At 40.7% G+C, this 26,384-nt stretch overlaps 5 protein-coding genes across 6 annotated transcripts; 2 read left to right on the forward strand and 3 right to left on the reverse strand.

Moving 5' to 3' along the window:
- Positions 1 to 418: 418 nt before the first annotated feature.
- LOC117385399 (leucine-rich repeat-containing protein 52-like) lies at positions 419 to 7,202 on the reverse strand. The gene is made up of 2 exons (XM_033982692.2): positions 6,199 to 7,202; positions 419 to 2,227 (listed from the first exon to the last, which is right to left on the reverse strand). The coding sequence occupies exons 1-2, from the start codon at positions 6,848 to 6,850 to the stop codon at positions 1,911 to 1,913; spliced, it is 969 nt and encodes a 322-aa protein (XP_033838583.1). The 5' UTR covers positions 6,851 to 7,202; the 3' UTR covers positions 419 to 1,910.
- A 2,101-nt stretch (positions 7,203 to 9,303) lies between these two features.
- Positions 9,304 to 11,435, forward strand: mgst3a (microsomal glutathione S-transferase 3a). The gene is made up of 6 exons (XM_033982693.2): positions 9,304 to 9,393; positions 9,688 to 9,813; positions 9,904 to 9,977; positions 10,049 to 10,106; positions 10,377 to 10,449; positions 10,536 to 11,435. The coding sequence occupies exons 2-6, from the start codon at positions 9,697 to 9,699 to the stop codon at positions 10,670 to 10,672; spliced, it is 459 nt and encodes a 152-aa protein (XP_033838584.1). The 5' UTR covers positions 9,304 to 9,393; positions 9,688 to 9,696; the 3' UTR covers positions 10,673 to 11,435.
- Positions 11,033 to 14,043, reverse strand: LOC117385630 (mucin-17-like). Its single transcript, XM_033982928.2, has 5 exons — positions 13,919 to 14,043; positions 13,459 to 13,674; positions 12,352 to 12,573; positions 12,107 to 12,264; positions 11,033 to 11,944 (listed from the first exon to the last, which is right to left on the reverse strand). The coding sequence occupies exons 1-5, from the start codon at positions 13,995 to 13,997 to the stop codon at positions 11,900 to 11,902; spliced, it is 720 nt and encodes a 239-aa protein (XP_033838819.1). The 5' UTR covers positions 13,998 to 14,043; the 3' UTR covers positions 11,033 to 11,899.
- Positions 14,044 to 14,257: 214 nt separating this feature from the next.
- On the forward strand, positions 14,258 to 21,218 carry LOC117385245 (importin-13-like). Of its 2 annotated transcripts, none has more exons than XM_033982517.2 (21): positions 14,258 to 14,794; positions 15,482 to 15,607; positions 16,714 to 17,348; positions 17,614 to 17,754; positions 17,836 to 17,977; positions 18,039 to 18,205; positions 18,287 to 18,407; positions 18,514 to 18,661; positions 18,732 to 18,913; positions 18,999 to 19,025; positions 19,109 to 19,243; positions 19,317 to 19,460; positions 19,550 to 19,630; positions 19,698 to 19,835; positions 19,908 to 20,004; positions 20,084 to 20,136; positions 20,214 to 20,280; positions 20,361 to 20,419; positions 20,497 to 20,586; positions 20,771 to 20,952; positions 21,022 to 21,218. In XM_033982517.2, exons 1-21 carry the CDS (start codon positions 14,723 to 14,725, stop codon positions 21,119 to 21,121), a joined length of 2,907 nt encoding a protein of 968 aa, XP_033838408.1. In that variant the 5' UTR covers positions 14,258 to 14,722; the 3' UTR covers positions 21,122 to 21,218. The 2 variants fall into 2 exon arrangements, with proteins under 2 accessions (XP_033838408.1, XP_055084263.1); XM_055228288.1 differs by having other exon boundaries at positions 21,082 to 21,218.
- Positions 21,192 to 24,844, reverse strand: fzr1b (fizzy/cell division cycle 20 related 1b). The gene is made up of 14 exons (XM_033982516.2): positions 24,637 to 24,844; positions 24,124 to 24,295; positions 23,815 to 23,916; positions 23,673 to 23,736; positions 23,478 to 23,605; positions 23,281 to 23,363; positions 23,022 to 23,205; positions 22,888 to 22,953; positions 22,705 to 22,807; positions 22,409 to 22,596; positions 22,103 to 22,336; positions 21,919 to 22,023; positions 21,746 to 21,838; positions 21,192 to 21,651 (listed from the first exon to the last, which is right to left on the reverse strand). Exons 2-14 carry the CDS (start codon positions 24,199 to 24,201, stop codon positions 21,610 to 21,612), a joined length of 1,470 nt encoding a protein of 489 aa, XP_033838407.1. The 5' UTR covers positions 24,202 to 24,295; positions 24,637 to 24,844; the 3' UTR covers positions 21,192 to 21,609.
- Between the last annotated feature and the right edge of the window lie 1,540 nt (positions 24,845 to 26,384).

Below are 26,384 nucleotides of genomic sequence, written 5' to 3' on the forward strand. Positions count from 1 at the left end.
TGTAACCAGCTAACACCCTCCCTCTGAATGATAAATTAAGTTATTGTTTACTTCTAAGTTTACTTGGGTTGGGGTTTTTTTCCTACAACATATCATCTCCATCTCCAGTCATACTATGCGTGCATACTAATTTTTCCAATCGTGGACAAATTTGATTAATTAAAAGATTAAAAGACTTTTGAGACCCTCAGATTATTAATTTATGATAATGAAACAAGAGCCATAGCTTGTTTATTAAAGATGCACTATGTACCTTTATGGTGGAAGGTCTAACATCTGCTTGTCTCCATGGAGATGTATGCATCTTAAAGTATGGTAACTAACTGAAATTGTGCTGTCATAAAAGTAATATTTTTGTTGAAGATTTCTAGAAATTCTTGTCACACATGATCCAATAGTTAACTGTGTTCTTATCTCTGGTGTGCTTTGCCCCGGGACTTTCTCCACATTGTATCGTGTATAAGTGGATGTGTCAGACGGCCATTACGCTCAGTTAGAGTTGCTCTTACTTGATGTCACTTCTCTAGTCAGTCAGTGGACATTTACAGTGCAGTAGTTGCCTTCTGGTCAGCGAGACTACACAGTGTTACAAAAGCATGACTCAAAAGACCCAGACGATAAACAAGGCTGCCAGCGCCACAAAGCACAGTACATTTGTCTTCACTGATGTGCCAGCTCACATCAAGAGCCCACTGAAGTCACATCCTGTTTATTAAGCTTAGTAATAAAAGAAAGAAAACATGATTCATTCCTGTGTTTGAATAATAGATTACCCTGTATCTGCAGTATGAATAACATCACATTTCCATATACCAAATAATAATAATAATAAACTGTTTAGTCAATACTGGCTAATGTTGCTCATTGAACAGCTATCATTTTTGTGAGTCACTTTGCTGTGTTGAACAAGGCCAACCAGTTAGATCCTATTTCCAGGCTGCTCTCTCACCCTTGCCTTTGGCATTACATGGCCTTATCAGTTTGCTCTGCAGATTCTACAGTGTGGTTCAGACGTCCCTATGCAAAGTGCAGTGTGTGCAAGAAGAAATGTCCCACCTCACGTCATGTTCAGATGTAATGACAAAAGGAACAGGCAGATACAGGAGAAATGTGGAATGAAGGGCATCATTACTTGGATACATAGCAGAGCTTAGTGTTGTGACCACATTTGTCTGTTATACAAAAAAGATGCTACACAAGCAGTGCTTGTGTCTTCCTGATTGTTGCCAAATTAAGACTGTGTCAAATGCTAAAAGAGAACATAACATGCTATACAATAAAGAAAAAATTATTTTAATGTACTACATTTGGGCTGGAAAAGGGGTAATGGTCACAGAATTGGATTTGTAGCCCTCATGTTTTATATACACACATATTAAGGCTTTTGGTGCATCAGTCCATGCAGAAAACTGAGGAGACTGGACCAATTACAGATACAAGGACAATAGCACAAATTGCCATAACATTCTGATGTGTAAACACCTTACAACATAGTCTACATAAATCAGGGCTGAACTTACAGTACAAAACAACACCAGGACACATTTATACAAGCTCAAACACAACTTCATTCACATCTCCATTGCATTATACTTTTGTAATCATGTTTTACGTGTCAACATATTTCATCATATAATTATCATAGAGTTTTTTAAGTGCCAAGTGCCATGATGAGAGGCTTATCTAAAATGCAGAATATAAAGACAACATATTAGGATATTGTCTTAAATAACATGAGGTCTCTTTTTGAACCATGCATCCTAATTTAAACAATGCCAAAGTGTTTAAGATGATGGACCACCATAACAGTACCTTACTCTCAGAGTTTCATCATGTTTGATCTATCGTACACTCTCTTCTTCCCACTTCAGAGGCACTGTGTTTTGTTTGAGGAGCTGAGGTCTGTCCCATCACACTGTGTGTGTACTGTTTAGATTACCATTGTCCTGGTCACTCCTGCTCCCAGTCTCCAACATCTCCCCCTCTTCGTCTGGGTCCACCTGCTGGTCCTTCTTCTTGATGTAGCGCTCATACAACACCATGATGACCCCCATAACCCAGGCCGACACAGTGCCAGCCGCAAAGATGGCAAAACCAATAAGAACGAAGAAGAGGTAGTCCCAAGAGCCCAGAGTCTGGTGACACAGCGCGCGCAACTCTATGCCCACCTCACCCAGACGGCTGCCCTGGAGGTCTGCAGGTGAGCCGCACACCGTCTGACCCTCATCTGTCACAAACAAAACAGTCAGAAAACAGTCCGTCAACATTCCTCCTCAGTAAACATGCATAAACCAGACCCTGCTCTCTCACACTGGGAGCTCCACTGCGGGGCTAATGTTAATGACATCGTGTTGATGTCATGTTAATGATTCACAAACTGCTGATAACCTGCACAAACCAGCATCAACAAATCCTTTGATGTTACTTATCAGAGCGCCCTTAGCATTAGAAATATTATGGCATTAAACGCTGCTGAATTATTCATGCATTCGGTACATATCAATGTGGAGAGCTATAAAACATGCATGAGAGCATGCTCCTGTAGGTATTCAGGACCTCATACAAAATCCCAAAATGTTAGAAATTGCAGCTAGATTCATATCCATATTTTCTGTGCTTAGTAGCAGCATTAACACTGGGTGAATTATTAGCCTTCTCTTCTCACCACAAGATTAAATAGTGATGTGGTTCATTGTGTCAGCCTCAAACTGGAGATGATAAGGTCCTGAATCACTAAGCAAACATGTCACAAAATTCTCCAGGAAAGATTGCAGCTACAACTTAAAAAAAAAAAAAAAAACTTAAGTAAATAGATTACTCTATCAATCAGTAAGAATCCATCATTATGCAAGTAGCAAATTAAAAGTATCACAAAAAACTAACTAAACCTTTTTTCTATGAGTAGACAGAGGATGATGCTGCATCTCCATCGGGCCATTTATAATTGGTGCGTAATTTTCTAAGATTCTGTGCTGCAGGGAAGTCCCATGGGGACACGTCAAAGGTTCAAGATTCTTTATTTGTCATTCCAAAATGCGAGAAAAACACATGAAAGAACAAAATTTGTTTCACAAGGTCCAGAGCTTAAACATTAGGATCAATGGGGGCTTGAGAAGCCGCTGCACCACTGTATTCAGCCATTTGTAATTAAAGACTACAAATAATTTGATTTAACACTGAACAGGTCCAAAATAAACACATTTTGTGCATAGTTTGCAATGGCGCATTATATAAAATGGTGTGTAAAGATAGACTAAATAATTGATTAAGGGCTACGTTAAAGAGAAGTGTTCATTTCCCCTCAAACATTAGCTAAAAATACTTTTTTTTCAGGAAAGTTAATACCTGCTTCACACAATGATAAATATAAGTATGGTTAAAATGTTACATAATGTTTATTTTTGCACAGTTATCTTGTTTTGCTCCCACTGAGAGAGAAAACCAAGGCAGCTGGAGAACAGAGGGACGGTTTTCTGCGCTCAGCTGTGGTCCTCAGAGGACTGCTCTGTGCACCACACTCACAAATACAGTGTCTGTGAGGACAGTGGGCCAGTTTCACCTCAAATCCTGAGCTCCACATTGTATCAAAAAGCTTGTTATTAGTACATCATAAATAGTATTAAATGCATTGTGGCCTCTTTGTTCTTATATTGCCTATAGTTACATACAATATTCTCTATCCATCAGCTTTGTTTCCTCTTTTCTAACTTCTCATTATGACCCTTTCCATTTATCCGGGCTCTGGACCAACACAAATTGTCCTTAAACCTGTGGCTGGATTGGTAATCCATAAGATAAAACATTTCTAACGTCTCTTGGTTCTATTTGTCTCCTTTCCCAGAGTGTAAAATTACATAAGAGGTATGTCCCTGTCAAATTTGCATCATTGGTCACGGACACCCCACTCTTCCTTGTTGGTCTCAGCTTGTGTGCACGTTCCTGACAGCTATAGAGGAAAGCCCTTCTGGCTTAAAGCACCCCCACCCCCTTATAGAGCCTGGCATCAAAGCAAAGGGCTTTCCTCTCTGCTCTCCCTATCCAGCGTGCTCTATTTCAGGACTCACTCCTTATATAACAGCTGGGGGAGTGCTAATCTAACCAGGAAGACAAGATGAACGAGAATCTGTTGGTTCCTCTCCTTTCCTAAAGCTCTGTCCCTCTCTGCTCCCCTGCTCTGTCTCACTCACTACTGAGGCGTCTCCTAAACTGAGGAGACAGGCCAGCCAGCATCAGGTGAGACTCAGGATGAGAAATAACACAAAGTAAAGCCCAAAACACTGACTAATGCACAGTGTTCTGCTTTTTTACATCCTCATAAAAATCTAAAAGTCTAAGTATGTGTCAGTGGATTTGCATGTTTTGGCACAAATACACTTTACAATTTCTTCTGCAACTCTTCAACCATTGTCTGCATCTTTATACTTTGCTCTGGTGGAAGCAAAAATATTGGCTAAAATATTAATATATTCATATGTTACAAACTTATCATACACAGTTGCTAGTGTGATTAGCAGTACTTCCAGAAAGAACAAATAGATTTACAGACAAATGCATGTGTGTATGTGAGGATCAATGTTTTTCTTTGCAGGATAGTGCCTTGTGCCTTGTCAAGCTGCATCCTTTGACATTCTATGCACATTTTTTCTTTATTTGATCCTTAACAAATTAAGTGTGAAAGAGGCATTGCTCCTTACGACGCCTGACAAAGGGAACAAGCCAGGGAGAAATAGGCCATCCCTTGTAGGATGTGTTTTCAACTGAGCCAGAGCTCATAGGGATTTGTGCTGAGTGTATTGTAGGTGCAGGCTGGGGATGCCTTCTGAGCACTTGCACTTATTATATTCATGGTGTCAGAATCATGACTGGCCTCTTGCTCACTAACACAAACTATAAATAGTCCATGGCCTTTGCATAGTGACAACCATACACCAAAGCGAAGATAAAAAGAGGGAAATTTTGCAGAAAATCAAACACATGCATCACGTTGACAATTACCAAACAACAGGGGAATCGATATTAAATGCTGCAGCACTGATCATTTGTCAAAAAGCAGTCGATATTTTCTTAGTTATTATTTTAAAGTATTGGTTGTCAAAAATGAAATAACATCCAAGTAGAACTAATATCTTTTATGTTCTTTTTGTGCATGGGCTTGGTCTTGTTCATCAATTCTGAAGCTGTGGGTTGGGTATAGCATCTCCTGGTGCACAAAAGTCTGTTTTCAGGTTTATTCATTCCTGTTTTAGTCTTGCTTGGTTGCACATTTAATTAGCAGTGTAGCACTGCTTATGCTTGGCATATAAGTCCTTGATTAGTCCTAGTTCTGTTCAGTTAGTGGTAGTGCTGATTAAGACTTAGCCCCTGGTTTATAACTTAGAACTATAGAGCGGCAACTATAAGAGACTATCATTTCTAAATGGCACTAGTGGATGGGCTTGTATACCTTTGCTTCCACCTGACCTGAGCATCGCCTTTAGTTACACTCCTGGTTTCCCTGTTACACTCACACAGCCCTCGTCTCTTGGCTGTTATTTGTGTTACAACTGTCACCTGTGCCTTGGCCCAATGAAAGCTGAGAGGGGCCATAAAGACTCAACCCTGGACTGGAAACATTCAATACTGTAGTTAGAGCTATGTTTAGATGCGTTTGGACACACATGCTCTAGGCATGATGCAGAATATTGTTATTTGGAGTGTGAAGTGTGTTCAGGTGCACATTTTAAATGTGAGCTTCTGTTATGCTCAAAGACAAATAAATCTGGGCTGTCAGATATTGATTATAAGTGTAGCAATGTGCCACTGGAATTTTCATTTCACTTTTGTCTTGCCTCATTTACAGTGCATTAACTGAGATTGGGTTAGTTCAATTATTTTATTTTAGCATTCTGAAATATCATCTCATTTTGAGTTTATGTTCAAGACACTGATGAACGTTTAACTTAAAGTTAACATCTTTTAACTAAATAATTTATTAGTCCTATATTACAGTAATTTGCTGCTACAGCATCACTTTGAGTTTGTCCACTTATGAGCTCATATGACCTCAGAGGTCATATGAGCAGGATGGGGCCTAATCGAGAATTTTCCCTGATTTATCTCCCAGAATGATTGGAATTGTGGCCTGTCATCGTTTTAAACATTTGTTATTAGATCATGCAGCACTCGGATTTTTGTTATCATAAAGTGAAGAGACAAAACCTTGAAATTTGAAGCCTTCCAGGTGGACCCACAGACACAGGTCTTCATTGTCACAGTCGCAGCTCCAGGGATTCCCGCTGAGGTCCACGGAGCGGAGAGCTGGCAGCGCGATCAGCGACGTGATGTTGAGGGTTGTCAAGTTGTTGCGGCTCACGTCCAACACTTGAAGAGCCGCGTTTTCTGCAAAAGCGTCTGGATGAATGTGCGAGAGCCCCGGGTTGTCTGTCATCCTCAGCATGACCATACTGGCCAGGGGTCCAAACGTCCTATCTTCTATGCGAGTCAGTGTGTTAAAGGATAGGTCAAGATAGGCCAGTTTGCGTAAATTCCCAAACGTGGACTCGGATATCTCTGTGAGGGAGTTGTTGCTGCAGTCCAGATACACCAGGTCCGAGAGGTAGTTTAGTGCGAGCGGAGGCAGCTCTACTATTCTGTTGTTGGAGATGATGAGCTGTCGCGTGGCCAGGGGCAAATTTACAGGGAACGTGGTCAGGTGTTGCCCGGCGCATTGTACCACCAGTTGGTCATCACACACGCAACGGTCCGGACAGCCCGTGGACAATACTGGGGACGTGGTCACTCCCGCGAGGAGGACCAGAAACAGGACTATGAGCCGCAAGCGGTGCGCGCTTGGCTCCGGGGCAAGACGCATGACACGGCAGAGGGCTTCATCCACCCCGTTTGGAGAGAGACAGACCCGTTCACATTCTTCATTGATACATCCTGCGCAGATTGTTTGTTTCAGAAATGGTTTCCTTAGAGGTCAAATGCGAAGTCAGTGCCAGCCTCCCGCGCCTAATGTCACTCCATGCTTGTCCTCATTCCAGTGCGCTTCTTGAACTTGACAACAGTCTGAAAACCTTCTTCGGATGACATTGATTTATCGGGTTTCCTCTATTTGATCTCAGCTCTATTCAGGATTTATACACCACTTGTCTTCTGTTTGCACCACGAGCCGCTTCAGTTGCTCCACTACATGTTTCATGCTCTCGCTCTCTGAAACTGAATCCAAAGGAGGGGGGCGCACTGAGCCGCGCGGCGGATGACAGTGGGGGTGTAGAGGAGTAGTATCATACTTTGAAGTGAGAAGATACTCAGGAGGCAAACTAAACAAGAACAAATGTATAACTGGGAGGGATTACGCTGCATCCCTAATTAACAACTTTTAACTGGATCAGGAAAAGAAACCGCAGCACTGACTGTCATTCTAACCATTCTTCAGTGCAAATTCCCATCCCAGTAAATGACAAAGTAATACATTTTAGATGGCATCTTTTAGATGCATCTGCAAAGTGGTAAATGTTTAACCATTTCATAATAGCGCCATCTAGTGTTGATATCAAATTAATATCTTCAAAATGATTGCTCTATTATCTAACCTGGCTGAAAGACAAAGCAAAATACGTCTTAACTGAGGATCTAGCTACAGTCCATATTTTTCTTCTTTTGGCCTGACACATAAGAAGCCCCAGCTGCGTGCACAGAAAAGCACCTGATACCTCTGCACCATGTTAATGTGCTCATTACATCACATGGCCTTTGTGACTGTTTAGTGAGCGGATCCCACACACGGCAAACTATCCATGCATACTATATGGACAGCAAACTCTATATGCACACCCAATACCTAGCAGAAGCCATGCATGGAGAAGGGACGGGCGGCCTCCAAAACACATGTAGCCTGGTCTATTCTTGGATGAGTAGGAGCTGAGCTGAAGTGCTGAATCAGACATGGACATGGTGAACATCCCTCTATGTTCACCATGTCCAAATGACTGTAGAGTGACCACACTCACTCTATAGTCATTTCACTTAATAAATGAACTTATGTTTTCGGTGGAATAAAATCCACGTCAAAGCGCTACACTGTAGTGGTTATTTATTCACACCACACTCAGTGGTGGTAAGCTGCTACTGTACTACTACTATATAGTGTACTACTATAGTATTGTACTGATACTACAAGCTGCCCTAGGCAGACTGCTGGATGAAAGGCTTCTCCAACCACCTGCAATCACGCACACACCACGTTAGGCATGCGGGTGTCTTGCGACAGAACTTGGTCCGAGCGGGAATCGATCCTTCGACCTTCGGGTTGGGGGAAGCTCTAAACACTGAGCCAGGATGACATCTAGTGGCCAAACGCTGCACTAGGCAAAATAAATAATGTGGAGAGCACAGAATTTATTATTATTATTATTATTATTATTATTATTATTATTATTATTATTATTATTATTATTATTATTATTATTATTATTATTATTATTATGTATTAACATTTCGGTCTATTTCATTTTCATTCAGTGTTCAGTCTTATGTATCTGATTGTACTTTTTGACCGTTGGTTTGGGGGGTTGATTCACTCCACAGTCTCTTATTCAAACAAACGTGTCTAGGTGTGTCTTCAGGCGCTGCAACCAATGGAAACATGTTGATCTACTGTTCCCAATGAATAGAAACCTTTAACCTCATTACCTGCCATACAGAAGGGCGTGCATTTTAGGTTTAGAATATTTTGCTGAGTAATAGGTAGAAACAGGTCTTGTGCACTTTTTTTTATGACGGTTATTTGTAATTATTTATGTTTTGATTTGTTGTATTGTGATTTTAATGACTTTCTTATTCTATAAAGCATTTTGACTCGCCTTATGCACTAATTGTGTTAGACAAATAAACTTGCCTTGCCTTTCACTAAGGAACCTATTAAGTGAAAAATTAACCATGAGTTCAAGACTTAACTCAGGGTTATTCTCCCCTAAGACTCAGAATTTTCTGTTTCACGAAGTTGGTTTGGAGTAGAGTTGAGTAATGCAGGAACAGTAAATCCTGAATTTTGCAGAGGACACAAGATTTTACCAAAGGATCCCAGAAAAGAGCAACAATAAAAAAGATTCTTGCAAAATTTCAATTGAATTGCTTATATCATGAACTTTGGTCATGGTTTTGTCTATCAACAGAATTATTAAGCCCGGAAGCAAATAGCACTTAGCATTTATAAACTGATACTTAGATAAGGAAACAATACATCATTAGGTGAGTCTTTGAATCTAAAGTGAAGGATTTGTCACAAATTACACACTGGCCACGCCCACCAAAAAGCAGGAAGTGATAAACTTTACCACAGTCTCCTTGTTCGCTGCAGAGGCTAGTGTTTGACTGCTCCCATTTTTCTCCCATAAAGCACAAACCAAGGTAAGTGGTAATGTTCCGCAGTACAGCCGCAGTGTATATATATTTAATATGGATTGTGTTTTTGGCCTTTTGCGTGTGGCGGCTGCGTCCTTTGACCTTTTTGCCTTCCCTGCGCCTTGATCATTTGTGCTTCTAGTGACATGGTGCTACATTTCCAAAGTAACACTTGTCTTCCATTTTAAATTGTTGCAACCAATAAAATATTGTAGATAAAATGTAGGCCTACTGCTTACAAAAATGCATGTTGAGTGTTATTGTTTGTTTTCATCCTTTGAACAATCCTTTCATCATCAGGTCTCCAAGATGGTAGTCCTGTCCAAAGAGTATGGCTTTGTGGTGTTAACTGGAGTGGCCAGTATGGTCATGTTGGGACACCTGACTAAAAATGTGGTCCAAGCTCGCAAGAAGTACAATGTGCCAGTAAGATGTGGAAAAAAATGCTATATCAAACTGTTTTATGCTTGCTACTACTTGTGCAACATTGATTAATGTGCATGTTTATCTCCCCAGTACCCCAATATGTACAGTGATGATTCAGAAAATGGCAACAAATTTAATTGTATCCAGCGTGCTCACCAAAACACGTGGGTACATCTTGCTACTAAAATTATTGCCAATTTTTAACTATGTAACAAACCTGTTTTGTCACCTCTAGTCTGGAAATGTACCCCACTTTTCTTTTCTGCTTGGCTGTTGGAGGTTTGCATTGCCCTGTAAGTTTAAATATGTCCCAATTATTTTCTTGTCATGGTTATGATTCCACCCACTAGAATTGCATACAGTTCACTTCAAAACTGTTCTTGCTGAAAAGGTTGAAACATTTATTTCAGATTACAGGTGGTACAAATTATACACTGTGTCTAACAACATTAATCACATTATACAAGAAAGTTCAGCTGGGGACTGTTTAAAGACATCAGTTTTGTGTCTGGTATTCTGTCCATTTCTAGAATAATAATAATAATATACTGTTTGATTTGTAGCGTCTGACCAGTGGACTTGGTGTTGTGTGGATAATTGGGAGAGAGGTTTATGCACATGGTTACTCTTCTGGAGGTATGTTGATGATACTTTGTTATATATTAAAATCCTTAATTGTGAGAGAATTTATTTTAATTCATTTTTTATTTTTATTTTTTCAGATCCTTCCAAAAGAATGAGAGGATTCTTTGGTAACATTGCCTTATTCGGAATGATGCTGACCACTGTCAACTTTGGGCGCCACCTACTGGGCTGGACAGGCCCAAGAATTGGACCATTCCGTAAGGACTGTCACTGAAGAGGTTTACGCCTTACCACTACGATTGGACCCAAAAGCACTTAATATAATCATGTATGTTAACATTTGACTTGGCACTTCAATTCACTGCTCTTGTATAACATTTTATATTTCCATAAAAGTGTCACTTATTATACCTTTTTTTTTTGACACATTTGTTTTGTTTTTTATCCATGGAGAAGGGGTGTGGGACAGTATTAAGAACAGACAAATTGCAAGTAGGGTGTGGCTTCAAGCTGTAATTAACCCTTCATGGATCGACAGATGAATCACATCAAATTCATAAAATTCTCTGGAAATGTTTAAGAATTTAAAACTGATCAGATCATTTTTGAGATTCAAAACAGTAACACTTGCAAATTCTTTTAACATAATTTTATTATCAAAAAAGCCTGTCACTTTAAATCACAAATATATTTGCTTTATATCACACTTAACCTACATCACATTTAAGGCAATACTATAACCCATAAGGCAACACTGGGTAAATAATAAAACCAAAGATTCTGCTCAAAGCTTCTGGTTAGAGCCATTCAGGAAACAATCTATTAGACAACTCAAAGCTCATTACTGACAAAATAACATAACCCTTATGAACACCTATTACAAATATTATATTTGTTGAAAAAACAGGACAATATTCCAGTAGTACTTTATCAACAGATCAGCCTATAAATATGTAATTTATTGAGGAAACTACCCTTGTTTGTCAGGTTATAAATTCACTTTTGATACTGATATTAAAGACTGCAGAACGACCGGGCTCATTTGTTGTTTCTTTTACGTTTGGGGGTTGGACTGTGTTTTCAAATAGAAACTGAGTACGTTAGAACTTTAATCCACATATTTCTTTCAGCTGCTTCTTCACTGTCAAAAGGTTTTGGACACATACTTTATACATTTACCTTGAGCCCTCTTATGTCCACTAGAGGGCACTATGGTCACTTCTGCCACTTTAAAGTGCTGTGCATATGTAATAACGCCAGTCTGGATAAGTCAAACTTTCCTGACTGACCATCTCTGAGTTTAAAAGGGAATGTCAAATGTAAAAAAAATGGTAATGCCAGAACTTATTTAAGTAATTTCAACAGTAAAGCAGCTACACATGACTAATGTTTTATGGCATCACTCTCACAGTGGATGTGCATGCAGCATAAACACATCCACACTTAAACTATATTTTCATTTTCATCCCCTAGAAGGTAATTACAAGAGGCATCAATAGGTTCAATAGGTGTATCTTGAAAGAGGTGTGTCTTCCATCAAATCATCCTGCAAACAATGTCAAACACATCCAGAAGGTTTAGCATTCAGCACTGGCTCTAAAAGATAACAAATACATTTTTAATTTAATGTGTCAACTTTGTCTGTTTAACATTAACAGTTGTCAGGGATAATAATGCCTAATTTATAAAAGCAGTTTTTTTCTCTTACCATTGGTAGATCCTGGAGCCGGTGAAACTCTGGGTTGTTGTTTTGGTGCCTAAACTTGAGAAAAAGAACCACAAAGATGACTGCCGTGGTGACGATAAACATCGACAGAAGGCCAGCGAGCAGGGGGTCCAGGGAGCTGTGGCCACTCCCCTTAAAATCTGCAACAATCACATTTCACAAGCACCAATTTCAATATAAACAATGACAACTGTCAATAAAAACTGTCTCTGTTAATCAATTTTCACCTTCACCGCCAACATTGAGCTGCGAGGGTGTCTCCTGGTGAGTTGGCCCTGTGATGCTCTGGGACCCTCCTGTAGTTGTTGGGTCAGAGGCTGTGATGGAGGACAGGACAGAGGGGGTACTCCCCACAGAGGTGCTGGCAGACAGAGATGAAAAGGTGTGTCCGGAACTTCGAGTGGTCGATGATCCCAGTGGAGTTTGTGTGTCCACGGGGCTCTCTGAAGCTGAACAAAGCACAGAGGTAAGACAGTGCAATGCTATTTCAATTTAAAAAACGTTGGGTGAGTGCATTTGACTCTTAGCTAGCAGGTCAGGTAATCTGAGGTCATTGAAGCAAATTAACCAAAAAAAATATTTGCCCCTAGTATATACCGTGAAGTGCCTGATTTGTTGTAGTTGTTGTGCACAATTTACATATGATCTGTGGCTTGATCAATTAAATAGATGCATTTAAAGGTATAGTATGTAACATTCTGGAGGCAGCATGTCACCTGCATGAATCAGTTGAAACAGAAACCATTCTTCGGAATATTCTTCATGGAGAAAGATGAGCTTTATGCCATACTGTGGAAGATTATAGCCAAAAGAGCAACATTTCCATGGAAACAAGCAGGCAGATGCCCTCCTCCAGGCCAAATAGGAGTCATGTTTGTGGAGATGCAAGTTTTTCAGTGCAATAAACACAAACAAAAAACACGCTTTTACTTTAGTCTATTTTTTGCTAAGCTGTGGCTTTAACTACAGACATGTGACAACGGGATACTGTTGTTAGACGAAACATGCTGACTGAATTCATGTGCTGGTCACCTCTGTAAAACAAAATGGTCACAGCTCTTTAATGTTACAGTTTTGTTGTGTGTTCTATTGTGAATTGTTTGTAAAATCATGAACTGAAATTTATGAATGAGAATAATAATTTTGCAGTGGCTTAAGTAAATTTACCATCAAAGTGCATTCAGCAAAGGGCTTTGTTAAAAAAAAGTAGCAACAGATTTCACCATTCACATTCACACTCATCTTCTAAAAAATAATTTAAGTAGAGACATGGTATTTTCAACTGCATTCAGAATATTGAAGGAAACCAAGTAATTTCTTGCTATGCTGATTACCTGTGGATGAAGTAACTGCACCTGCCTGAGTAATAGATACAGGTGTCATGGCTGTGTCAGTAGTAGACTCCTCTGTGAAGCTAAAGGCTGTGACTTCAGCTGTAGTCTCTGTGCTGTCAGTGACACTCTGGATCGTTTGTCCACCATCCCTCCCCAAGTCCTTTAAGTCCAGAGGTGCAGTTGTTGAAGTGATGATTGGAGCCACACTTGTCTCGACTGTGGAGAGCGCATATTGTCATACAGGGCCTAGGAGAAGTCATATCACACCATATTTCTGCACAAATGTTCAGTCAATATGGCATCGCAATTCTGAAACTGTGTGATTTTTTTGATTTTTTTTATTCTTTTTTTTTTTTATTTACGTCAAGTCAGTTGCAATCCAGACCAAAGTCATAACTGTTAAACTAAGCGCAATGCCAGCTCTGTCCACATAAAACGAAGTGTTCGAGCCGCCACTTACCCTGTATCTGCGACGCACTGGTGAGGACCACCGCCACCAGGTACAACCAAGCCGAACCTAATCCCAGCACCACTTTCATCTCATTGGCAGCCTCTTTCTTCCATGCGATATCTGCAGATCCTCCTCTATCTAACGGCCAGAGCTCTGGCCCTTTTCTCTCTGATGTAGTTTCCGTTACGTGATTTCACGGGGCACATCATCACGGCTAAAAATATCCAGAGGGAGTCGGGCAGAAGAGGACCAGGGGAGGGGCAGCGTTGCATGCCTTGCGGCACAGATGGGGGTACAGCATGTGCCGTTTTTGCTCGAAATCTCACCATTGGGGACTTAACAGCTTCAACCGCTGCATTTTTTCTGTTTTGGGCTTGTCAGTTTTCTGTCAGATGCATTAATTTGTGCAAGCTGTTGCTCCCGCCCTTGTGAAGACCTTAAACCAATCAAAGGCCAGTGCGTCAAAACGCAGTAAGCTGCGTCAAGAGCGCCTGTTCTGGATTGGGTCAACAAAGCATAAAAGTTGGTTTTCTTTGTTTACTGTTTTCTTTGTCATTTATGCTGAATTTCAAATGGGAGGCAAACTCGTAAATATTTTTGTTGGAAACGTGAGAGCTTCTCTGTGATCAGCCAGTGGTCACGCCTCAGCGCACTTGTGCTCAGTGTGAACAGCTGACCCGCTTCGTCCTTGTCACTTCTTTAGCACCCCTGACCGGGACAGTTGACTTTGATTGTTTCTACTGCTGTGTCTTTAATTGCCAAGCCTGTCCAAGAGGAACTGAACAGATACACAGGATATTTGCAGTTTTACACATGGCGGAGCCCCCAGCCAATCCAGGGGACAGTCCGGCGAACCTTGACTGGACAGTGGACAATGTGGAGTCGGTAAGTCACTCTCTAACATTCACTCAAAGGCACAGTATGCCACTCAAGTTGACATGCAGTTTAGTCTACTTTAACTTAAGGGAACAGAGTAAGAGTTCTACTTTTGACACAAGTCGTTTCTTATGACACAATTTAAAGAGGTTTAAAAAGGCTTGGCATGTATTGGTTGTAGTAGTAAATACACTACAACATACTACAGGCTATGTAATAATTTAATTTATGTAACTTCACACTGTTTATACATCACAATAAGACAACTGAACATCCACAGCATAGCAGACAGACATAGAAACCCACTGCGGCTCAAAGATTTGTGGAAGTATGGCAAGATTTCTGAACCTTTTGTAACATGATGCCAGCTATAAGCATATGCTCTGCTAATAATAGGCTAACTATCATTTTGCACTTTGGATTTGTTCCTATGAAAACAGTCTCTTTTTAATTAATTGCATAAAAATTGTGAATGAATAGAGATTAGTCTTATGTTATTTGTCAATAAACCAGAAAAACAGCACCTCTATTGTAGTCTTAGTGAGTGGTTTAGTGGCAAAGACATTTTTTGTCAAAAGTGTTGTTTATCATTTTTACTCTGTGTATTAGAAATATTGTGTTATTTACATATAAGTACATTATATTGAATAAATCCCCAGTTTTTCCCATGTATTCCCCTTCTTTCATCCTTCTTAGGCGCTTTACCAGCTCTACTTTGATCCAGACATGGAGCACAAAAGTATGGCTCAAAAGTGGTTGACTCAGGCTCAGGCCTCTGCACAGGCATGGCACTTCTGCTGGGCCCTGCTGGCTCCCAACAAGGTATTTGGATGCTACTGTGTGTTACCTTTGATATGGGATGGTCTCATCGGGAGTTACTATTAAACACTACAGTAAATTTGAGTACATTTACTGCAAAACCAAAAGTCTCATCTGTATTTAGCTGTTAGTGAGTTCATAATCCCAGATTTTTTTTCTTTTTGATTACTGGTCAAATGTCTAAAAATGTCTAAAATACAGAAATACAAAATATACAATTGAAACCAGAAGTTTACATATACTATATAAAAAGACATGTGCATTTTTTTCTGACATGAAATCAGACTAAACTTTTCCTGTTTTAGGTCAATTAGGATTATGACATTATTTCTTTTTGCTAAATGCCAGAATAATGAGAAGATTTTTTAAAGACTATTTTTCATTACATTCTTCAAAGTTAGAAGTTTACAAACATTTCATTAGTATTCGGTACTATTGCCTTTAAACTTGGCTCAAATGCTTTGGATACTCTTCCACAAACGTCTCACAACAGTTGGCAGGAATTTTGGCCCATTCCTCCTGACAGAACTGGTGCCCATACATTTTCAATAGGATTGAGATCAGGGCTTTGTGATGGCCACTCCAAAACATTGACTTTGTTATCCTTAAGCCACTTTGTAACCACTTTGGCAGTATTATTCAGGTCATTGATCATTTGGAAGACCCACATGTGCCCAAGCTATGACTTCCTGGCTGATGTCTTGAGAGGTTCCTTCAGTATTTCCACATAATGTTCTTTCCTCATGATGCCATCTACTTTGTGTAGTGCACCAGTCCCTCCTGCAGCAAAACAACTCCACAACATGATGCTGCCACCCCTGTATTTCACAGTTGAGATGGTGTTCTCAGGCTCGCAGGCTTCCTTATTTTTCCTGCAAACATGACGATGCTCATAATGGCCAAATGGTTCAATTTTACTTTCAGCAGACTACAGGACATGTCTCCAAAAATAAAGAAAAAACATATGTGTCTTTTTATGTCTTATTTATAGTGTATGTAAACTTCTTGTTTCAACTATGTCATTACATTTAAATAGTAATAATGTATCTAAATGGTTCATAAAAAATTGAATAAAATAAAGTCTACAGTTGTTTATGTTTTCTCTTCAGATTCCAGAGGTCCAGTTTTTTGGTGCCAGTACTCTCCACACTAAGATTTCCCATCACTGGGGTGACCTCCCCTCTGAGCAGCATGAGAGCCTCCAGACCCAGCTCATGTCCCATATCCTGCACTTCACCTCTGGTCCTAAAATGGTCCTGACAAGACTTTGCGTAGCTCTAGCATCTTTAGCTCTCAATTTGATCCCTCATTCTTGGGCTCAACCAGTGGCGGACCTGGTGAGGGCATTCGAACCTCAGAAACAGGACTGTAAAAGTGGTTCAGAAATGAGCCCTGATCCCCAAGCACACTGCCTGGCTTTGTTGGAGATCTTTACGGTTCTTCCAGAGGAGTTCCAGAGCAGCAGGCTGACTCAGGCTCGCCGTGCCCAGCTGAGGGAGGCCCTCATTGGGGAGTGGTCAGGCATTTGTCCCATGTTGAGGCAGTTGCTCCAGAGCCAGGACTCCTCCAACCAGGTGAAGGAGAAGGTGCTGCGTTGTCTGTCCAGCTGGGTGGGTCTGGATGTGCCTCTAGGAGAGAGTCATGAGTTGGTCCAAGACTGTTTTGGGGCACTGTCAAATCCAGAAATTTTTGACACAGCTGTGGAGACCATTGTAACTGCCATCTCCCAACCAGACTGCCAAAGGTAAGTATTTGATGTAGGGACATCTCTGTCATTTTTTAAACTAATAGTAACATTGCTCTCATTAGAGTTGCTTATAGTAACGTTACTCTCAGCACCATTAGTCTCTCTGAACTCCAAATAAACCACATCAATATTAATTCACATGTTGCTAATAGAGAGTTGGGTTTAATAGCTCTATCCACAAATCTTGAAAAATAAAGTTGTTCAACCACTACTATGCTGCTGTGTACACTGTATGAAATCAAATATGAACTTTATTGTGCAGATATACGGAAGCTCTTTTGAAGTTGCTGCCCCTGGTGCTGGGGCTTCACGAGCAGCTGAAGAAGGCTGCTCAGGACGGAGACATGGAGATCTCACATGGGATCTGCCGCATCGCTGTGGCCATGGGGGAGACGCACTCCAGGTACAAAGGCACACTCATGCTTTATGGTTCTTTTATGGGTTATTATATGTATCTAGACTCACATTATTGTGTATATGAAAGGGTCTTGTTGGAACAGGTGGACCGTTGGCAAGAATACCTCTCCTTAGTGAACATGATCCTGTTTTGTACTGGGATGCCCGGACACTACCCCGTTAGTGAAACCACCAGCTCCCTCACTCTCACCTTCTGGTACACCCTTCAGGTAGGATTTTGGATCTCATATAAAATATAACATTTTTGTGATTGTTATTTGTTGTGTTTAGGATGACATTTTGTCATTTGATGAGGGCAAGCAGACTGCATATCTTCAGGTGTATCGACCAGTTTACTTTCAGCTTGTGGATGTGCTGCTGCACAAGTCTCATTATCCACCTCAAGAGGAGTATGACTCCTGGGCGTCTGACGACAAAGAGCAATTTAGGATTTACAGGTCAGACATTTTCATGAGGTAGACTCTTTCTTCAATTATGTGTATATACAAAGTTACAAAATGCAAACTTGAACATTTCAGGGTGGACATCTCTGACACCCTGATGTATGTGTATGAAATGTTGGGTGCTGAACTACTCAGTAACCTCTATGACAGACTTGGGGCACAATTGGTGGATCCCCAGCAATCTGCTGAATGGCAGGTACCTGCAGGACATCACTATATGTTGTCACTTGTAATGATATAATCAGTTGTGTTTTGTATCTACATTCTCCCAACATGATCTCTCTACAAAACTCGCTCTTCAGGAGACTGAGGCGTTGTTGTTTGGCTTCCAGGCTATTGCTGAGACAATTGATGTAAATTATTCTGATGTTATTCCTGGTTTAATTGGTTTAATTCCCAGAATAAACATTAGTAATGTGATGCTAGCTGACACCGTTATGTACACAATAGGTAAGTGTCCTTGGTATGTCTTTAGTTTGAGTGTTCCATGAAAAATGTAAAACTTCTGTTTTCTGTCCAGGATCTTTAGCTGAATGGCTGGCAGACCACCCTGTGATGTTGAGTGGGGTATTACCCATGGTGCTTCAGGGCTTGGTGAAGCCTGAGCTGAGTGTGTCCAGTGTGTCTACTCTGAAGAGGATCTGTAGAGAGTGCAGACAGGACCTGTCCCCCTATGCCCAGGACATCCTGACTGTGTCCCAGGTATGTGACTTTGATCATTCACTCGGTATACATGTTCATACATGTTCAGTACATGGTGTTGTGACATGTGCACACTTTGTTTTAGGATGTGCTGATGAAGGATATCCATAAGGTGAGTAGACAGCACTGGCACAGATTTATTCCACTTACATGTATAAACTTTTATTTGGTTTTGTATTGTGTGATTGTGTTCAGAGCAGCCAGTGCATGTGGCTGATGCAGGCTCTGGGTTTCCTCCTGTCTGGACTGCCTGTAGAGGAGATCTTGGGCTACCTGAGTTCACTCATCACTCCACACATCCAGCAGCTGAGCACACTGGCACAGCAGGAGGTAGACCAACACTGCTGAGGCTTTATGTAGATACAACATATTCACTGCATTATGTTCTATTGTCTTTTTTTAGCCTAATACTAAAATTAAAGAACCCATCACGCACATATTGGGACTGCTTGCCAATCTCTTCACCACTCTGGATGTTAATCAACAACATGAAGCTTTGGAAGGGTTTGCCAGTGCTGAAATATCTTTGCAGACAACACAACACCCAGTGAGTTTATTCTTTACACATAAATTACTCAATAATCTACAAATAGCTTTAAATGGTTTGCCCAGTATTACATCTTATGCTTTATGTAGGTTGTAGTTGTGCTGCAGCAAGTGTTTGAACTGATCCAGACTATCTTGAGCAAGTGGTTGGATGACTCAGATATTGTGGAGGTGGGTTCTTCGGTGCCTGTGTTGTTGAGTGGGGGTGCATGTATGACTGGTCCGGTCTCCTTTCTAGGCTGTGTGTGGGGTTTTTGATAAGACAGTGCGGACCCTCCTACATGATTTTGGACCAATGGTTGCTCAGTTGAGTGAAATGCTGGGGCAGATCTACAGCGCCTACCCACAACCCTCTGCTCTAGAGCTAGCTCGTCAGGTACACCTCCACAGATCAAATCCTTGTGTTCTATTTGTGTTTACTAATAACTATTTTTATATTATATTTTAGATGGTACATATATTTGCTGGAGAGGAGAATTACATTTCAGACATAAAGTACCTAGTTCAAGTTTTATCGTCAGCAACACTTGTATTGTTTCGAAAAGGTAAAGGCACAAAAAAGTAAACTAAAGTAATAAGTATACATTTGTGTTAACATGACTTTTTTTTCTCTCTCTCTCTCAGGACTAAGAGATCACCCGGATATTGCAGAATCCTTTATGTACCTACATGCACAAGTTGGTTTGACACATGTCAAGTTTTGCAAACATATCTAAATATAATCTAATCATTCATTAAACATTTAAACCAATAGATACTTAAAAGGAAACCAGAGTTGTATCTTTCTGAACAAATGGACTTAAAAGCTCTGTTTTATTGTGGTAAATGTCGTTATAACTTATCTTTAATATGGTATTGTAATATTTTATTCAATATGTGATCTCTACTGCATCCTTTTCAGGCATTATGTCACTTAAGTTTCCAGAAACTCCTACTGTTAAAGCTGCAAGCCAATTCTTTGTGAGTGATTGACAAGCATTTTAAATTGTGTTGTGACACATCATGTTTGATCAAATTGTCTTTGCTCTCTTTGGCAGACTGAACTGTTGAATCACTATAAGGACATGCCACAGCTTCATGAGGTGTTGGAAACAGATGGAAAGATTTTAACAGAGACAATACTGGAGGTATTTTGTTCATTAAATATAATTCTCTTTAAATTAACAATGGACATTCTTGCTCTATGGGCAATGGTATGATATCCTTAAGTGTGCAGTGATGTATTTGTACATTTATCAGGGAACCAGTAGAAAGAGTGTGCTGACCTAAAACTAAAATTATTTAAGGTCAGGTGAAATCTTTGTGTTGCAGAGTGTAGGTGGAGGAGCCCCTCGCAGCCTAAGTGATTATTTTGCTGAGGTCTTGCACAGTCTAAACAGACACTGTCCGGCCCTGCTGTCCCAGTGGCTCACAGACACACTGCAGGTGCCTGGGTTTCCCTCTGCTCATGTCTCCACAGAGCAGAAACATACTTTCACACAGCAGCTTTTAAGGTAACAGTGATAAAGATGATGAATACATTATATATACATTTTATAATTTTAAATACTGGTGTTTTTTAGGGAGCAAAATAACAAGCGCCATGTTAAAGAGATTGTAAAGGAGTTCTCTCTTCTCTGTAGAGGTTTGCAGGGCTCTGGACACTCAGACACTCAGTTTTAAACCAAGAAACCAACATAAACGTGTGTGCTGTTCATTTAAGTGGCATTTTAAAAGACACAAGTAAAAAAGATGTTTGCAGCTGCCATGGCAACTGTCATTGTTGAGATATTTATTATTTGTCCTGGTTGTATTATGCTGTAGATCATTTTCATTTTATCAAAATATTTTAATACATATAATCAAGTTTTGCTACTTGACCATAATGCAATTTCTCTTGAATGTAACATTTAAAATTTTGGACTCTATAGCTTGCATCTGTGGTACATATATTTATCATAAAACATTTATATTAGGCCACTTCCACAGCTGAGAAGTCTTTACTTTCTTGTCTCGTTGACAATGAGTGTTGCAGATTCTGGTGGCGATTGCAACTGCATTGTTACTAACAAAGTGGTTTAAAAGTGTCATTACAGTGGCCAGTGCAGTAGTGATAGACGATCGCTTGTAGCTCTTAAAACTCCTCCCACTTACTGAAGGCCAACCAACTCCTACCGGATCCTTGTGAAGAGGTTCAACACTGATTTTGATTCCTGAAAACATAAAAATATGTAAATATATGTCTAAAATAAGTTTTTTTTTTTTTTTTTAAATGACCTTTAGCATGACCTTTTTGTTATTCAGTACCTTTGTGCATCTTGTTTTATTAAAAACATTCCAGAAACGAAGTGTCTCATCCCCAGCACCCGTAACAATGGCTTCACCATCAGGAGATACAGCCTGCAATACAGAAAAAAAAATATGGGTGAAAAAGGGGTAATCCCAAAAGAACAAAAATATAAATAATACGTATTTCTTACTAAATAAAGCACTCTGTAAGAGTGGCCAGTTAACTTAGCCACTTGTGTTAGCGATGGATATTTCCACACCAGAATTTGATTCTGGGAGTAGCCATGAGTGCTCACCTGTCATAAATACAAAGATGAAATATATTTAAAAACGTAAATGTCAGGTATTCTGACTTGAGTGAGGGAGAAGGCTCACCAGTTCATTGGCGTGTTTGGACCAGGCCAGATTGCACACCTGTGAGCCTGTGTCTGTGCTCTGAAGGGCCTGTCCCGTCAGAGTGTTCCAGAAGCGCAGGCAGCGGTCAGCCGTCCCGCCCCCTGAGGCCAGGAGCCCATGCTGGTGAGGAGACCAGGCGATGGCCTTCACTGCCGCCAGGTGGTCACTATACTGCTGCACAGGCAGAAGACTGGAGCTGTTCCAAACCAGCAGCTAAGGAGAGAGAGGAGGATGCAGACCCTAGTGGATAATCTCTGCCATTAAATTATAGACATGCACATTTACCTTGTTGTCATTGCCCCCGGATGCCAGGTGCTGATGATCAGGAGACCATTTGAGACCGCACACCTCTTGTCTGTGTCCCTGAAGCCTTTTCTCTGTAGAGGCTGAGGGGGGCGTCCGCACGTCCCGCTGCAGGATTACTCTGTCACGACTTCCAGAGGAGAGCTGCTCTCCATTCCACGCAAGGGCGCCTTGGAACATACAAAAACAATGCTTTGAAATAAGGGCTTTAAATGAGTTACTTGATGATTTCTTTTCTTAAATCATCACTGATGATAAATAAGTATGTCTGTACCCACCTACACGTGCTGAGTGCCCCTCTAAACTTGTGAGCTTCCTGCCTCCAGCTGCATCCCAGATCTGCACATATCCTTTGTGTGTTCCAACTGCAACTAGGCTTCCCTGATTGATATTTTGATGATTGACTTTTAATACATTACAATGAGTATTGCTACTTTATCAAAAAAGAGGCAGAATCTCACCCTTTCATTCCAGCAGACTGACGTAACAGAATCCCCATCCACTGAAAGGTCACATAGCCGTGTCACCTGAACCGAGAAAATTTAGTTTTAGCCTTAAGACAAGGCGACAAAGTGGTTTTATTTTATTCACTGACCTGACTGGTGCAGGCACTCCACAGGTATACACAGGCCCCCAGTCCCACACTGAGCAGGTTCCCTGCAGACCAGTCCACCAAGTTGAGGTAAAAGTCATCCTGCAGCTCTGGAGCATCCAGCACTTTAAAAGGGATTTTGGAGATTTTACGAGCTGGTTTTCGAGGAGAGCGGAGTAGCTTGTGACTATGGAAACAAACATCCTTTTAAAATTGAATTTCATGATATAGTCATATTTAAAATTAACTTTGAGAAACTTACCTCTTATTACTAAGTGGAGAAAGGGAGTATGGTGAGACTTCATTATCACAATTAAAAGGCACTCTCTTTGTATGAACAGTGTACTGCAAAAACAAAGTCAATTCATGACTGTATAAATGTTTCATTGATAAAATTCCCAATCTATGAAGAAGTGTAATCTATAGTGTAAATACATGTAATTACACACATTTCATTACCTTAAAAAGACTATGAGAGTCTTGAAAAAGCACAGGGTGGTGCCTATCGTCTGTGTGAGGGTCCGGCACGGTTTCTATTCCTGCTCCAAGTAACTCATTCCTTAAGAGGGCTGCATAGGCCACTGCATCTAGAGAGTTAAAATTACGATAAAAATGTTTGCTTTGTTAACAAGGCAGTATAAGAGGAGGTCTCACCTTTACTTGAGTCTGAACTTGCATCCTTCGCTTTATGGTTCTGACTGGGAGAGCGACAATTCTCCTAAAATGTAATAACATTTAGAAGTTAGTTGATTACTTGATTTACATTCTATATTATTTGAATGTGATATTATCTTACATTTGCATAATGAAAGTTTATGCTCCAGTTGCTTCCAGCTCGTGTGGGAATGAAGCGATCCCCAGACTTAACACTGACAGGACTACAGGTCGCACTTACACACTGTAAGGAAAAAGACTTGACTAGTGTTTGACTGAGCCTAACACTCTATCCAGTGAACTGCCTGGGATGAATTTAAAAGAGCTTAGCCTACTATGTTGTGGTACTTCATTTGTTTAAAGATCTGAATTCAGCATTAAATTGCTTATGCATGTCTAAGCAAGTGTAACCAGTGTACAGTATCTCCCTTAAATGTGCAGTGTTCCTCACCTTGGTCAGGCGGGCCTCTTTGGGGATGTTCTGGTGGTTTATCTGCCGGAGCAGGCGCCTCTCGTACTCTTGGTCCATTTTCACGGTGCAGGTTAGCACCAAGGCCACGGTGCCCTCCTCTACTCACACCTCCACTCCCCCCGCTGAGGAAACCCGCTCGGGATTCCCATGGCTTATGAGAAAACAGTTCAACACTGACTGTCAGAGACTAAGGAGTAGCATCCTTCGCTTCATAATTACGAATATCAAACATTCATTACACAATTATAACGATCCCAACTGCCCCATTAGTCTGCCATAGTCTGCGCACAACAGGATAATGATGCACAATCAAACAGGACTCACACATCTGTCCTCACATATTTATAATGAAAAGACCTGTTTTAATCGTTGTGAAATGTATTCACGCTGCACCGTTGTCATGGCATCATCCTTGCGCATACAACAACCATAAACCAACATGAGCCGACCCCCAGATAAAGAGGAGTTTTACCAAACAAAGAGGTGCTGTACCTAACGGCGCGACGTCTCCAGTCCGCACTTAAAGGCTCTTCTTCTGTCGGGAACATAAGAGCCGCGGCGGAGGGACCTGTTCAGGGCAAAGGGACTGAGGTTGACACGGCTCTGGTGTTGTTTATGTTCGTGACAAAGATGGCGCCTGGATCAGCTGCATGATCAGCTGGAGCACAAATGACTTCTGCTGTTTGACAGACCCAACAGCGACACCCAGAGGCAGCTATGATGAACTGCACTGTGGTGTGTGGCGTCTATTCCACTTTTGGCCTCGAGGGGTCACTGTGGGATTTCATTTTATTATGATTTGCCTTGTCTTAAAGGTGCACTATGTAACTTTTCTGGTGGGAGTCCTGGCCTACCAGCTGCTTAGAGATGTTACTGTTTCACCTGAAATGTTGCACAGTACGGATTCCTTCATTATTATTGTTTAGGCTAAAGTCTCTCTCTTTATTGGATTCTGTGTCTATTAAGTCTATAAATAACATATAAATTTGAAGCTCGATTAACTTTTTCATAATGGATACGCCAATTGACACTCGGACCTTTAGGTGACATAGCAGCTTAGATGAGCTGATGGCTGGATACTAAAAACTTCAGGCTATTTCCTTATAAATCCAACATTATGATGTAGGCACAGCTGATATGCTAAATAGACATGTTCTACTTGGTTTCTTAAAAACTCAATTACACTGTAGGCTACTGTTGACATTCACCTGCCTCCCGTCTGCTTGTAAAGACAGATCAAATGGAAAAGTAGCCTACCAGTTTTTGCCAGCAGGCCTAACAAAGGCACCAGCTAATGAGCGTGACTTCTGCCAAGCTGAAAGTTCACACCACTACTGCACTTGTAGACTTTATTGTTGAGAGCAGCTGCAATAGAGTGGAATTTTTAGGGTGAAAAACACGTTTGGTGCCACAGTGGCGCTCTTACTGCACATCAGTCGAATAACACTATTTTTTTTTTGGTAAAATACCGTCCATGGAGTTGTTACTTTCCCTGGAATTTTTCAGTGTTAGACCAGCAGGTGGCGCCACCAGGTCAAGTTACAGGTCAGAGGCCTCATTTATAAAGGATTGCATAGAAATTTTCCTAAACGAGTGTGTACTTCTATGGTCACGAGAGGCGTTGGATCACAGCCATAGACTTGTAACGTTTGATTTATTTGACTTATATTATTTTATGTATTGACATTAATTTTGGTCATTAGTATCTTGTATATTACTTTCTACTTATCTTAATATGATTTATTGTATTATGTTCGGGTACATTACATTTACGTTTCTGCATAATAATATTGGTTCCTATTGTTGTTGCGGTACAGCGCATTTGGTGAGCGCACCCATAAACAGTGTGAACGCGCACAGGGCGCGCACGGGTTCAGTTACTGAATAAAAGACGAGCTGGAACTGTCCTGATGTGTTGGTCTGTTTAAGCAAGGAAGAAAGCAGGAAAATACATCATATTCTGTAACCCGCCATACCCACAGCCTCAGAGACTGGTGAGAACAGTACATCTGCGTTACAGACTGTATGTAATATTTTTGAGAATAATAAGTGAACTAAACAGCCGTGTTTTAGCCATATGCTTAAGTGCGCAAAACTGAATGTCATTTTATATGATGTAGCCTATTTCCTGATGATTTCCTGACCAAACATTTCCTCAAACTCTTCTCTTCTGCTCCTCTCCTCGTCTTTTCACCGCGTCTCCAGACTGTGCAGAGAGCGCACGCCAGGGTCATAGTTGA

This window comes from Periophthalmus magnuspinnatus, chromosome 17, assembly GCF_009829125.3.
Source record: "Periophthalmus magnuspinnatus isolate fPerMag1 chromosome 17, fPerMag1.2.pri, whole genome shotgun sequence".
Taxonomy (NCBI): Eukaryota; Metazoa; Chordata; class Actinopteri; order Gobiiformes; family Gobiidae; genus Periophthalmus; species Periophthalmus magnuspinnatus.